General features: G+C 52.8%; 2 protein-coding genes and 1 non-coding gene across 3 annotated transcripts; 2 read left to right on the plus strand and 1 right to left on the minus strand.

Moving 5' to 3' along the window:
* Positions 1-25: 25 nt before the first annotated feature.
* Positions 26-9512, minus strand: BO94DRAFT_597312 (uncharacterized protein; the record flags this gene model as incomplete). The annotated part of the gene is made up of 9 exons (XM_025616269.1): positions 26-43; positions 205-1337; positions 1408-1640; positions 1737-4793; positions 4844-5958; positions 6016-6090; positions 6147-7133; positions 7303-9188; positions 9239-9512. 9 exons carry the CDS (start codon positions 9510-9512, stop codon positions 26-28), a joined length of 8778 nt encoding a protein of 2925 aa, XP_025467170.1.
* Positions 9513-10702: 1190 nt separating this feature from the next.
* Positions 10703-11760, plus strand: BO94DRAFT_575634 (alpha/beta hydrolase; the record flags this gene model as incomplete). The annotated part of the gene is made up of 1 exon (XM_025615086.1): positions 10703-11760. Exon 1 carries the CDS (start codon positions 10771-10773, stop codon positions 11758-11760), a length of 990 nt encoding a protein of 329 aa, XP_025467171.1. The 5' UTR covers positions 10703-10770.
* A 176-nt stretch (positions 11761-11936) lies between these two features.
* On the plus strand, positions 11937-12048 carry BO94DRAFT_t171. Its single transcript has one exon. It is a non-coding gene; the product is annotated as a tRNA-Leu (tRNA).
* Positions 12049-12057: the final 9 nt, after the last annotated feature.

The raw sequence follows: 12057 nt of genomic DNA on the forward strand, positions 1-12057 counted from the left end.
ATTGCTTTTTCTTTTTGGTGGGGGACTAGATTGTCACAATGTTCTACAAATTGCTAGTATCAATTTACCCTGGAGTCAATTACCCCGGAAATGCTTCTCCGACAGTGGCATTGCCTCCACAATTGTCCCCGCGTGTGTCTGCATATATCTCTGGTTCTTCCGACGGATATCGAGGATCGCACTCAGGAACGGTAGCGGACACACCTGGAACGGGCTCTCAACCGGCCAGTCATGCGCCTCTCGGGTTTCCGCATCGACAAACCCTTCGTTGGTCACTCGGTTACTTGGTATATCCCGGTACTCGTCCGTCAATAAGCCGAGGAATTGACGAAGGCCCTCGTAGATCGTGAACGTGTCGAAATAAAGCGTCCCCGCGAAGAGGCCCAGGTCTTGAATGGTTGCCTGAGGCGGGCGAACGCTGGGCTGGCCATAACCAATGCTGTAGAAGTCCAGCGCCTCGAACGACCGCATGGTCATAGTGGTTCTCGGGGTGTAGATGTGCAGTCGGGTCTTCTCCGACGCTGGAATGTCCGGCAACAGCTCGTTGACTTCGAATTGGCTGAGAAGAAAGAGTTCCTGGTTATAAACATTTGAAAGCACCCAGTGAGCCGGTTTGAGGAACTCGTCATTCTGGCCTTTTGTGCTGCGCTGGACGGTACGCACAAAGTCCTCAGACACGAAGAGATTGGGCGCTAGTCCGCTTGGAAACTCGAACCGCCCCGCAGACGTCTGCCTGAAGATATCAAAGGCTGTCTGGACAGCAGACGAACAGGAGCGGGGTAGTTGTCCATGCGCAACGATGTAACGAATATCACCATGGACTCGATGGGGAGCTGGATTGAACCCAGGAGGACGGTAAACCTGCTTCTCCCTCTGAACTTCGTGGCGTATCTGGCGCTCCTGTTCCTCGTGCAGCTGGGCTCCTTTTCGCATCCCTCGATCGGAGCCCTGCCACTCCTGCAGTAGCTCCTGAATTATAGGATCGTCCATGTCGCTCATTTGGCCAACGGGTGAGAGTTCGTGGTTATCCCACGGGGCGTATAGCTGGGACAAGGTCCGAGCCTCGGGTTCCTGGATAAGTTGAAGGGCCTCCTGCGGAGAAATTTCTTCTCCCACCAGTCGATCCCACTCTCTCTGACGTCGGTAATACTGTAACCCTTGGATTGCCCAAAGCGGACCGATACTCTGGAATATATCGCATGCCTGGGTCAAGGTCCACTGAATTACATTCAAGGAGGTTATGGGCGTGGTTTGCAACGTCAGACTGTGACGGACTTCGGGTGGGATCAAAAACATCACAGATTGCCCATTTCCCAGCTCTCGCATTCGGTTGCATGCTGTGCCATACCTTGTCAGTTCCAAACACGATTATACTTACTTCAGGCGGCCTTTTCAAGATACACGTACCTTGCACCAGTCGGTCCTTGGCCAAGCGAGGGCCTAGTGTCACCGCGGCTCGGTAGGATGATGGAAGCTTTAGAACCACCCCCCGACAATGTTGCTGGTCGAGAAATACCAGGCATTTTCCAACTTGCTGCCGAAATCCAGACGACGCCAGTCTCTCGATGTGACTCTCACGGTCGATGACGACCACCTCATCCTGTTCACTGAAGAAGATGGCGGCCTCCACCTCAACGGGCCTGGTAATGGAAAGCCACTGTTCAGCTACGCTTCGATTGTCCAATTCCAGGATCTGTGCCCCTACGTCAATGATGACTCGGACCGGGGGCTCCTACTGGCTGATGAGGTCGAGCAGCTGGTCTGCTCGAAGTGGACGGCCCTCGGCATCCTGCGCGAAGATGCATTGCCGATTCTCCGGCCTCAGAAGAAGACTCAGAGTCATCGCATTGGTGTGGAGCAGTTGCAGGAGGTCTCTCTGTGGTACAGACCGGGGTAGCAGGAACCGGTTATCATTCGTGCCGCTGAAACCTGTGGTAGGGGGTTGATTGGGTCTGGAGGGAAGATCCCACGCAGAGGTGCTTAATTTATGAGGATATTCTTTCGCCTCTTTGGGGAACACGACGTGCGAAAGGTAAAAGTCCACCAGACCTTTCTGATATTGAAGATGAGGATAGAGGATCTGCTTGAACGTCCGTCCGTCCTTCAGGTTGACCCCGGTGAGCACTCGGAGCTCCTCAGGGAGAGTAGATATCTCCCTCTGTATCCAGTGCTGGTACTCAGCTCCGGGGTCATTCTCCTTCCCCAGAATGGCGAAGCAATGCAGAATCTGGTCCGGGCTGAGGCCGTGGTAGTAATAACTCAGACAGGTCAAAGTGATGGCCACATCTGGATGACCAAATTCTGCGTTCTCCGACAGAACTCCCTTCGCCCGGAACGGCACTGCCATCATGCATCGTTCCGGATGGAGGCCGTAGTCCACGAGCCACCGCTTCCCGGCCAGGGTGAATCGGAGAATGACGTACGCCAGGAGGCCACGCAACACCAGGAGCTTGTGCAACGAACTCCCTCCCTCAAATGCCTCGTGGAGAGCTTGAACCTCCCGGGGCTGCGGCCGTGTGAGCCGGATAAAATCCAATGCGCACGTACGGACCCGCCGACACCGTAAATGCAACGGAAGTCCTGGCAGCCCCTGCCCTTGGATAGCTCTCAGAATGCTCTCGATCAAATTTTTCACCGTGTTGGCTTTCAAAAAGTGAAGGATCGGATATCGAGCACCGTGATGCTCCATATCCAGACTGTTCGGGTCCTGCGTATAGAGTTCCTCTGCCTGCTGTTCCACCAATGAGAGCAGGCCCTGCGTGATTTGCCATCGGTCACTGTGCCCATCTAGAGACTGCTGACACCCCACGGTGTATACTAGTTGAAATTTCGGGTCTAAAATCTCGTCGCTTTCGTCGATAATCTTGTGGCAGTGTTCTTGCAGCCACACCTCTAGCTGGATGGCTTTCGGGGCTAATGTTGGATTCCGGTCGATTAAATCGAGCCCTACTAGACGAAATGATAGAATATGCTCCGGTAGCGTAAGTAGGACTCCTCGGTGCTCCTGACACTGCTGGTAAATATCCCCCAAGACCTCCAGTTTCTGGTCGTCCAGGACGGTACTCCGCGAAAAAGGTATATGGTATATCGGACGGCCTAAGATGCCGCCTAGTCGTTGCGAGAGGAGGTCTAAACTCTGCCGGAGGAGCGGTTTCAAGACGATGATCTGAGGCACCCTGCATCCGCTGGTGAGACTCAATGCGACCATCGGGGTGATCACAGTAGTCTTCCCTTCGCCCATGTTCAACTGGAGGACAGAATTCCCGGGCGGGTCTGGGCAAATCATGCGCTGGGCAACCCGGGCTTGACGGGCCCGGATGGTGATGTTGTTTTCGATTTCGAGCAACAGCCATTCCGGTCTTGTCCGGGCATCCCATCCATCGCAACCCGCTGCTTCGGCCTCCTTGAAGAAACCCTCCACATCATTCCGGTCATAGCAAGCGAGAAGACGCTTGGATCGTCGTAAGGATGTGATGCTTTGAGCGAACGTCAACAACAGATGTTTCCATGACTCTGGGACCAGTGGCCACTGATCGGCCACAAGCACCGACAGAATGGAATGCACATTGATAGGTGGCCACATTACGGCGCTGGTAACCACGTCTGAGGCCCCATTGGTGGCAGCCAACATGCGGTAGACAGTGCTCCAAAGGGAGTCCCGCTGTTGTTGGATTTTCCCACAGTGCCGAGCCAACACGCCCCGTGGTACCGGCAACGAGGTCAGCGAACAGGGCCATTGCCTCGTTTCGAGGGCCTCGAGGCTTTTCTGCAGGCCTTCCCCTACCCGGCGACGGTACGGGTGAGAGTCGTTGCAGAGTGCGGAGACGAGATAACGGAGCTCGGACGAGGTGTCGGTGCTGTAGCAGTGGGGGGCGTGTGGTCGACGGAACGTCAGGGGCGGCAGTGAAGAAGGCAGTGCGGCAGCAGCGGCGGGGACCCGCGAGGCCGATGCGATGAGGAGGTCCATCAGCGAAGGCGGGCGGAAGCCAACTCGGGCGGAGCGGGGCGGGACAGGGGCGGGGTCAGGCGGGAGGTTGCAGTCGACGGGTCCGGCGGGGTCGGGTGCCAAGGCATCCAAGCGCTGCTGAACCGCCCGGAGAAAGCGGAGGAAGATGCGGTTCCGATACCACCCTGTGCAGAGTGCAGCACACGCCTCCGATGCTTGGGTGTGATACTCTTCAGGGATCCGGGGCACCCGCGGTCTCTCGCACGGCCATTGCTCGCTGATGACGGTCTGGCAGTGATGGATACGACTCCGCCTTGTGGCCTCGTACCGTTCTTGTTCTGCCAATATCGTCTTTTGTTGCTTTGTCGACAGCCAGGTGAAGTTCGGAGCAATGTCGAAAGATGGATAGCGAGATTCTATCTCATTGGCGATCTGGGACGGGATCAGGTCCGCTCCCCGTTGTAAGTGCAGAGCGGTTCCCGCTTCCCCGAAATCAGGCACCGGAAGATCAGAAAATTTTTCGGAGAATGCCACCACCAGCAACGGGCGCAGGTTGGCCATTTCCTCATCCCCCCGGAATGCAACCGTGCAGAAGAGGGACATGAGGTTGTACGAGTCCCGTCGCCGGTCGCTTAGCCGGCACGGCTCGTACAGAGCACCCCACGCATTCCTGAATGACAGATCCAATCTATCCTGACAGCCAAGGTCACACACTGCCAGGGCCGACAGCTGCACGCGCTCCCATCCCGCTACGGTCGAGTAAAGCTTCGAGCACTGCGGCACGCTCGTCGGCCAGTCGCGAATCAGGGCAGCAACCTCATAAACCCGAGCGCTTCGACTGCTCTTACTATGACAATCGCGGGCTGAGTAGGACGACGATGGGGGTGCAGGGCTTACTGGGGCACCCCCAAACTCGGTAGGATGGAGTTTTGCATGACGCAGACGGGCCCTTTCGAGTAGATGGGGATCCCCCGGTCTGGGTACATTCGCACGGTTTGATCGCTGGCAGTAACCTCGTAAAGCATAGAGAACGATCGAGCGTGGCCCATGATTGCCTGAACAAGGACCTGGAAATCATCGTGCTGCGCCAGCTCACCTAGATCCCTGTTCCACTCGATCGATTGCATGGACCTCAGATGGCGGGGATAGTACTGCCGTCGGGGCGTCAGTGCAGCGAGACGCTCCAGAAGTTCCAGGCACTCTTTCTCCAGAGGTAAGGAAGATCGCAGCCGCGCCTGCCGCAAGATGCGAAGAGCCTCTGCGGTTCCCAGTCGATGGGTGGCGGGATCAGCAAGCACAAACCCGGTCAGTGCATGCATATACGCCTGATAGAGGATCCCCAGCATGTCACCAGGCCCCCGGAATTCCTGTAGATGGGGATCAAGGAGATACCGGAAATAGCGGATATAAGTTCCCTGTCGTAGCTCCATGCGGACAATTGGATGGCCTCCTTGTTTCGCCGGGTGGGCATTTCCGTATGGGATCAAAACCGACCGGTGTTCGGGTTCGTTGATGTCACGTAAAACAAGCTTGTTCTTCAGGCCATAAAAGCTCCCGATGTCCTGATCGCGATCAACGGTGGCATTCAGCTCAGGAGATTCTAACGGACCGTCCCTGGTGACGAGAAATCGCAACCGTAGTCGGACCATCTCAACCACTTCAACGTCCTCTGGGGTTTGATACACAACCATGTAATCCGACTTGTCCAATGCCGTCAGAACTCGGGACAGGCGCCGATAGAGACGACTACGAATATCCACCATGGTGCATCGGGGTCGTACCATGACTGAAAAGTTCATTGACAAGCACCAATTGCTTGCGGTCGGTTGCCACGCCTGCGCGATTAGACGGAACTCCAGCTTTCCGTCATGCAAGCTCAGCCAGTGCGCGTAATTCATGAGGAGGGCTTCAGGGAAATCCCCTTGGAGCCGGTTGGGCGGGATGTATCTGAACACTTGGCTGCCTTGCTGAGCCTTGATGACGAGACCATCTTCTTCCATTCCGAAATGAACCTAAGCAGCATAGTAAGCTTTCGAGTCAACACGCGCTCCTTCTTGGAGGTATTGTACCTGATATTCCCTGAAGTGTTGCGCAGACATGTACCTTGACCCTACCAGGCTCGAGGGAAGCACCGCAAATATTCGCTGGAGCAGCCAGTAGGAGAGTTTTGATGGGGATAGATGTGTATCCGCGAGCTCACCAGGCCAAACAGTCGATTAAATGACGGATCATTCCTGTAATTATCTGGAAGACGGCCGGGAGGGGTGTTATCAACAAGAAGCTCGCCGCTGAGCAGATCGTACCGGATCTCCTGCTGTCGTCGCACTCCATCTGATGGGACCTGATTTATCGCCCACCGGGTCAGACCACCATGGTCAAAGCTCCAGTCATCGGTAATGACCAGGTCTGACGCACTCTTTCTGAGCATCTTATTGAGGCCACCTGCCTCCTGCTGTATCAACTGACGAGTCTGTGCTTCGACATGGTGAAGGATTCTGGAGGTCTGTATCCAAGAGGCATTTTTAGCCGACATAGTTTCCCTTATCTTCGCTGGCGTGTTCTGGAAAACGACCACGGAGGCGCGTGTGAGGTGGAAGAGATCGTCAGGGCTGCAGAGAAGAGCAGGTACATGGTGTGATTCCACGGCGTACGTGAGCTGGCAGATCCTGCCCACTCGGGTAAGGAGCTGCTGCTTGGCCTGGCTCTGCGTGCGTGTCTGGGAATCCAGCGTGGTGGTTAAGTTTTCAGTCCACCTCATCGCAATCCGCCGTCCACGACGTATAAATGCGGCCGTGCGTTCGACCACAGCATCAGTGTCTGATAGGCTCAGGGCCCGGAGACCGATGACAATCAGAGAATGAAGAGTGTGGTGCTCGGTCCAGTTTGCTTCTATAAAATCAAGACGGCGTTCTAGGATCTCCAGCAGTCTACTGGTGAAAGCTACATCCTCGAATATCCAATGAGCTTCCCTTAGGTCTGTGCTGTGGCTGGACGTTCCTAACTCCCATGCTGCCTGGCGGATGAGAATGCCGACTGACTCCTCGTTCAATGAAAGAGCGGGCGATGCGAGCTCTCGTAGAATGTTCAACCACTGCACGCGTTCCCCCGCCCGTAGCCCCCCGAAAGCAACGAACTCGTGCAAATTCAAGCTGGAATCATATTTCGTTTGATCCGCAAGGACCTGGTTCTGGGTGTGTTGAGAGAAGCTCGCCGCATATTGAAGGTTCGAATAAGCGCCTTGGGGAAGAGTCAAAGTACACAGGGGGCTTGATAGTTGGCAGTTCCTTCTGATCCTTAACCCAGCTATTGCCTCTGCTGTCCAGGAGTTTGAAATGTAAGCCATTGGGAAGCAACACCTGTTTTAAATCAACTGGAAAGGATCGTTTGCGATAATGGGTGTGTTTCCATGACTTCGTCGTGGAGCCCAGAGTGAGACGCTGGCTCCAGCTCTCAGTGAATTGTCGGGTTTCGTCATACTTCAGGAGATTCAACTCCATCTGAGAAGCTGGCTTAAGTCGGCGTCGGCCAAAGTCTTGGACAATCGTCCACGTAACATCCCTCCATGCCGCAAACCAACGAGGACACTGCAGTTCGAAGATGACGGTTTTCAAAAGACTCTCTTTCTCCGGAAGGGGCCATTCGTAGATCTCGATGGCCATGCACGCGGACTGAATATCATAGGAGCACTTCTCACAGTAGGACCTGTGAAAAGGGTACCCTCGCTGACTTAGCGCATGGGTATGCTGGACCTGGCTAGATTTATGTTGCAGCGAGATGTATTGTTTCGATTTTGACACCCATTCCCTCCGTTTCTTCTCAACCATGTCCTGGACGTACTCCTCAATGCGCTGCCGCAGCTCATTAAAACCGTCGAATAATATATAATAGGCGACTACAAATCCCCGTGAATGAGGATCGCAAAATATAGACCCATGTACTTGGTCCTGCTGCCGTTCTTTAATGTAAGCCTCAATCTTGTTCGCCCTGCGCATCTGGCAACGCTGTGGCAAGAGTAGAGGCTCGAGAAAATCCACCGGAATTTCTGGGGAATACTTCCTTAGGAGCGGGCATATCTTGGCACATATGCGATCTAATGTAACCCACAGCTCCAGTTGGGTGAGTCTCATGATTGACATTGCCTCCGGGTTACCCGCCATAAATCGGGTCCCGTGAGCATCATACTGGTTGAATCGATCCTTGATCGCACAGACAACATCCACTGATGAGAAATTTGCCCCATCCCAGTGATCCATATCATGTTCGACCCAACGTTCAAAGTCCAGGACAGACAGCAGATCATTGCTTCTTAGCCTGGGAAGCCCATACATATCATATTGATTGCGAGTATTGCCGGGGCGATTGAATTGAGAAGTTTCGGCTTGCGTGTGACTTTGAGAGAATGCTGCTTGAAGATATGCGGACGAACTATCAAGGGTCAACTGTAGGTCCTGCTGGGTACACCTGAATATTTCAAAAACAAACGTTGAATTGGCCTGCTTGATTTTTTCTTGTATGTCTTCCAAATTTCTCCTAATAGCTGACTCCGCCGAGAGCACCCGCCGCGCCACATAATCATGGACTTTCCCATCCAGTTTCTGGATACGACGAGCCATTTTAGCCCGAATTACTTGCAGTTGATCTGCGGAAAAGGTTTCTCGCGGCATATCGTTGGCTTTCAGGGCAATATGGGCAACGATGTAGAGCATGAAGTTTTTATAATGGCGATGCCCCTCAATATCTCCGAAAACGCGTCGTAAAACAATCTGCAGCGCGACTTTTGCCACGAACCAGTAAGGGGATCGTCGCCAAGGGAGTCTGCTATCCCTCCAGTTGACCTCATCGTGCATGTGTTTATCGAAGGATGGCCAATTATTATGTCTGCCGAATGCCAGGAGCTGGATCATCAGGCCTTCCGTTATCAAGCCGGGATGGGTAGTATCACGCTCCTCGGAAACTTGGGCTCCAGCCTTCTTGGACATTGGGACCATCTCGTTTACCGTCTCGGTGGAGAGTTGGCTAACCTCACCTGCTAACCAGGAGCAGAATTTCGCGTCATCCAGTCTGTCCGCCGGAATAGCAATGCTCTGCCCGGGGAATTGGCGTAGCCAGCTTCCTTGTGCAGATATCACACACTCTGCACAGGGGGCTGCTTCAAATGCATCACATATCAGCATGTCGTGATTATGGTCATAGTACGCTACCCAGCCGCAGTTCTGGGCGCGAACGTACAATGCAGTAGCTCCTGTGTGTTTATGTTAATAAAGGATCGTGGGCAATGGATGACGACAATACCGAGGCTTCGTAGATCAGAGATTATGCGTGTCAGAGATTCTTTACACGGCGTGCTTTTCTTTTCGGTCTCCATCCAATTCTCTGACATCCTGGCAACAATGGCCCAGCTGTCTTGCGAGTCTGATGAGATATTCTCAATGAACTCCTTAAGGACTTCCTGTATCATCTGGTGTAGTCTTTTCTCCAGGTGCCACTCCTGATCAGTAACCCCCTGGGGCAGCATGGGAGGATGAATGATATGATAAAAGCAATATTTCAACGCTTCTGTCGACATGTTGATTAGTTGGGCAATAATTGAAACACAGAGTAGTGGGAATATCCAACGTCTAAAAGAAAGATGTTTGAACTTCTTGGCTTTTCTTTTTTGATAGCTTCTGGACGGATCTCCGATGCAAGCTGTAGGAATGTACTGCTAGCTTGGTTGTGGACTTTTAAGACTCTGTCCCTTCCGAGCACTCCCCAGGGAATCTGTAACCTTCTCAAGCCAGAACTCTCGATAGCGTAGAATCACCGAGGCAGGCCTAGACTCAGTATCTCCATGCCTTGGTGGTGAGAGATGCGAATATCCCCCCTTTGGGGATGGTGTATCCATGGTTCGAGAAATCAAAATGCTGAAAGGGCGGAGGGGGTCAATCCGAGCATATCATGCCAGGCCTCAATGAGGTGAGTGGCTGTGAGACTTTGTGGTCGCATCGAATTTCCAGAAATCATGTGGAAGAGTGGTGTATCAGCACAAGCACATCCTTTGTCCGGCCTGGTTTTGACCTGCCCTGCCCCACGTGACCAACATCATGTCATTCACCGGCAAATCTTATATTGCGGCGCATTGAATTCGCAAATAAATCTAGGATATCAGATGTTGTGGTATTTGTTTTAAGGTGCTGAAGTGAATGCGGTGGGCTGTCAAGCTCAGTAGAGGTCCTTCAAGTCTCAGTACTCAGTACTCCCTCCGTTCTCCAACGGGTATGTTGCGTATACGGAAGTTGGCGATTCCCATTCAATCCTATTGGGTTGGAATCCCGGTTCCATTGGAACCTGATGATGCATTGGTCTCGAACCAGCGAGTATGGCGCTAAAACATGACACATTCTTACTGCCATCAAGCATTAGACTTCAATGTGTTAACAACTTCAAGCGGCACTCTTTATTCTATCTATAGTACTTCAATTACTTAATATCTTGATAAGGTTGCGTGACAGTAGCCCCACCTTGGCTGCACACTTGGCGCCGGAGAGATTCGAGGCCGACTCGGAGAGAATCCGGACACTTTTGTGATTTCCTTGTTGAATATTAGATTTCTGATCAATGCAGGCAGTTATCAAGTTCATCTTCGGCCTGATCAAAAAATTGTCTCCGGCTTAATCAGAATGATTTCAAATGATTTATTCTTCAATGCTGCTACTGTAAATATAAGGACTCCGTAGAAAATTTGGTTGTGCTGGCTTCCAATCAATTTGTTTCATTTATGGTTTCAATATTCACAAATCCAACACATATAATCCCGCTCCAGTCCTTTGCTTCTCATATTCAAGATGACCACCAACAACAACATTTCCCAGGCCACCTTCTCCTGCCCCTCACTGGACCCGGATTTCTTTACTGTCCAAGACAGTTTCCCGAAAGCCTACAGCTTCAGCACCCCCGAAGACCTCGCTGCCACCCGAGAACACATAAACTTCAGCATCGAAACCACTCTCCACGGCCACCAAGACACAATCTGTTACTCCAATCTCAACATCCCCAGCCCCGCAGGACCACTCCGCGCCACAATCTTTCAATCGAAAAGTCACCGCCAGTCATCAGCCAACGCCCCGGGAATCCTTCACATCCACAGCGGCGGTCATTGTCAAGGCAGCCGATTTGTTGGTGCAGGCCTCGTACTGGACTGGGTCGAGTCCCTAGGAGCTGTGTGTCTAACCGCCGAGTATCGCCTTGCGCCCGAGCACCCCCAGCCGGCACAAGTGGAGGATAGCTTTGCCACGTTAAAGTGGTTCAGTGCCCATGCGGCCGAGCTGGGGTTCAACCCCCAGAAACTCATTGTCACCGGGAACTCGGCGGGCGGGAATCTGGCAGCGGGAGTGACGCTATTGGCCCGGGATCGAGACGGGCCTGAAATCCTGGGCCAGGTTCTGACTTATCCCTGGCTGGATGACAGTAATGAGACCTTGTCGATGCAACAGTTTGGGGGCTTATTGCCGTGGTCGAAAATACACAGTATTGATGCGTGCGATTTTGCCCTGGGCAAAAATAGGGAACATGCCGATATATATACCGTGCCGGGACGAGCGACAGACCTGGGTGGGCTGCCTGACACATTTATCGATGTGGGATCAGCAGACGTTTTTCGGGACGAGGATTTTCAATTCGCGACAAAGTTATGGGCATGTGGCGTGTCGGCAGATTTACATGTTTGGCCCGGTTGCTGGCATGGGTTTGATATATTTGTGCCGGATGCGCCTGCGAGTCGGAAGGCAGCGAAGGCGAGGTTGAAATGGTTGCAGAAGTTGCTTGCTAAGGAGTAATGATTGTGGATGTCAGTATCAAATAGTTCAATAGGATACATGCACTTTAGTAGTACGAAAGGATACTAGATGAATAAAGCGATTTCTTGATACTAATGCGTGGTCACGAAAGGGCATGCTCTGCTTTGTAAGAAAATGGGTATTATAACAAAACCATGATTAATTTTCTCATCAAAGGCAAGGTGGCCGAGCGGTCTAAGGCGTCAGGTTAAGGTCACACCTTAATAGACAGCTTCCGAGCTTCCTGATCATCGTAAGATGGCGTGGGTTCGAATCCCACCCTTGTCACATTTTTGT

This window comes from Aspergillus sclerotioniger (assembly GCF_003184525.1).
Source record: "Aspergillus sclerotioniger CBS 115572 chromosome Unknown BO94scaffold_15, whole genome shotgun sequence".
Classification (NCBI taxonomy): Eukaryota; Fungi; Ascomycota; class Eurotiomycetes; order Eurotiales; family Aspergillaceae; genus Aspergillus; species Aspergillus sclerotioniger.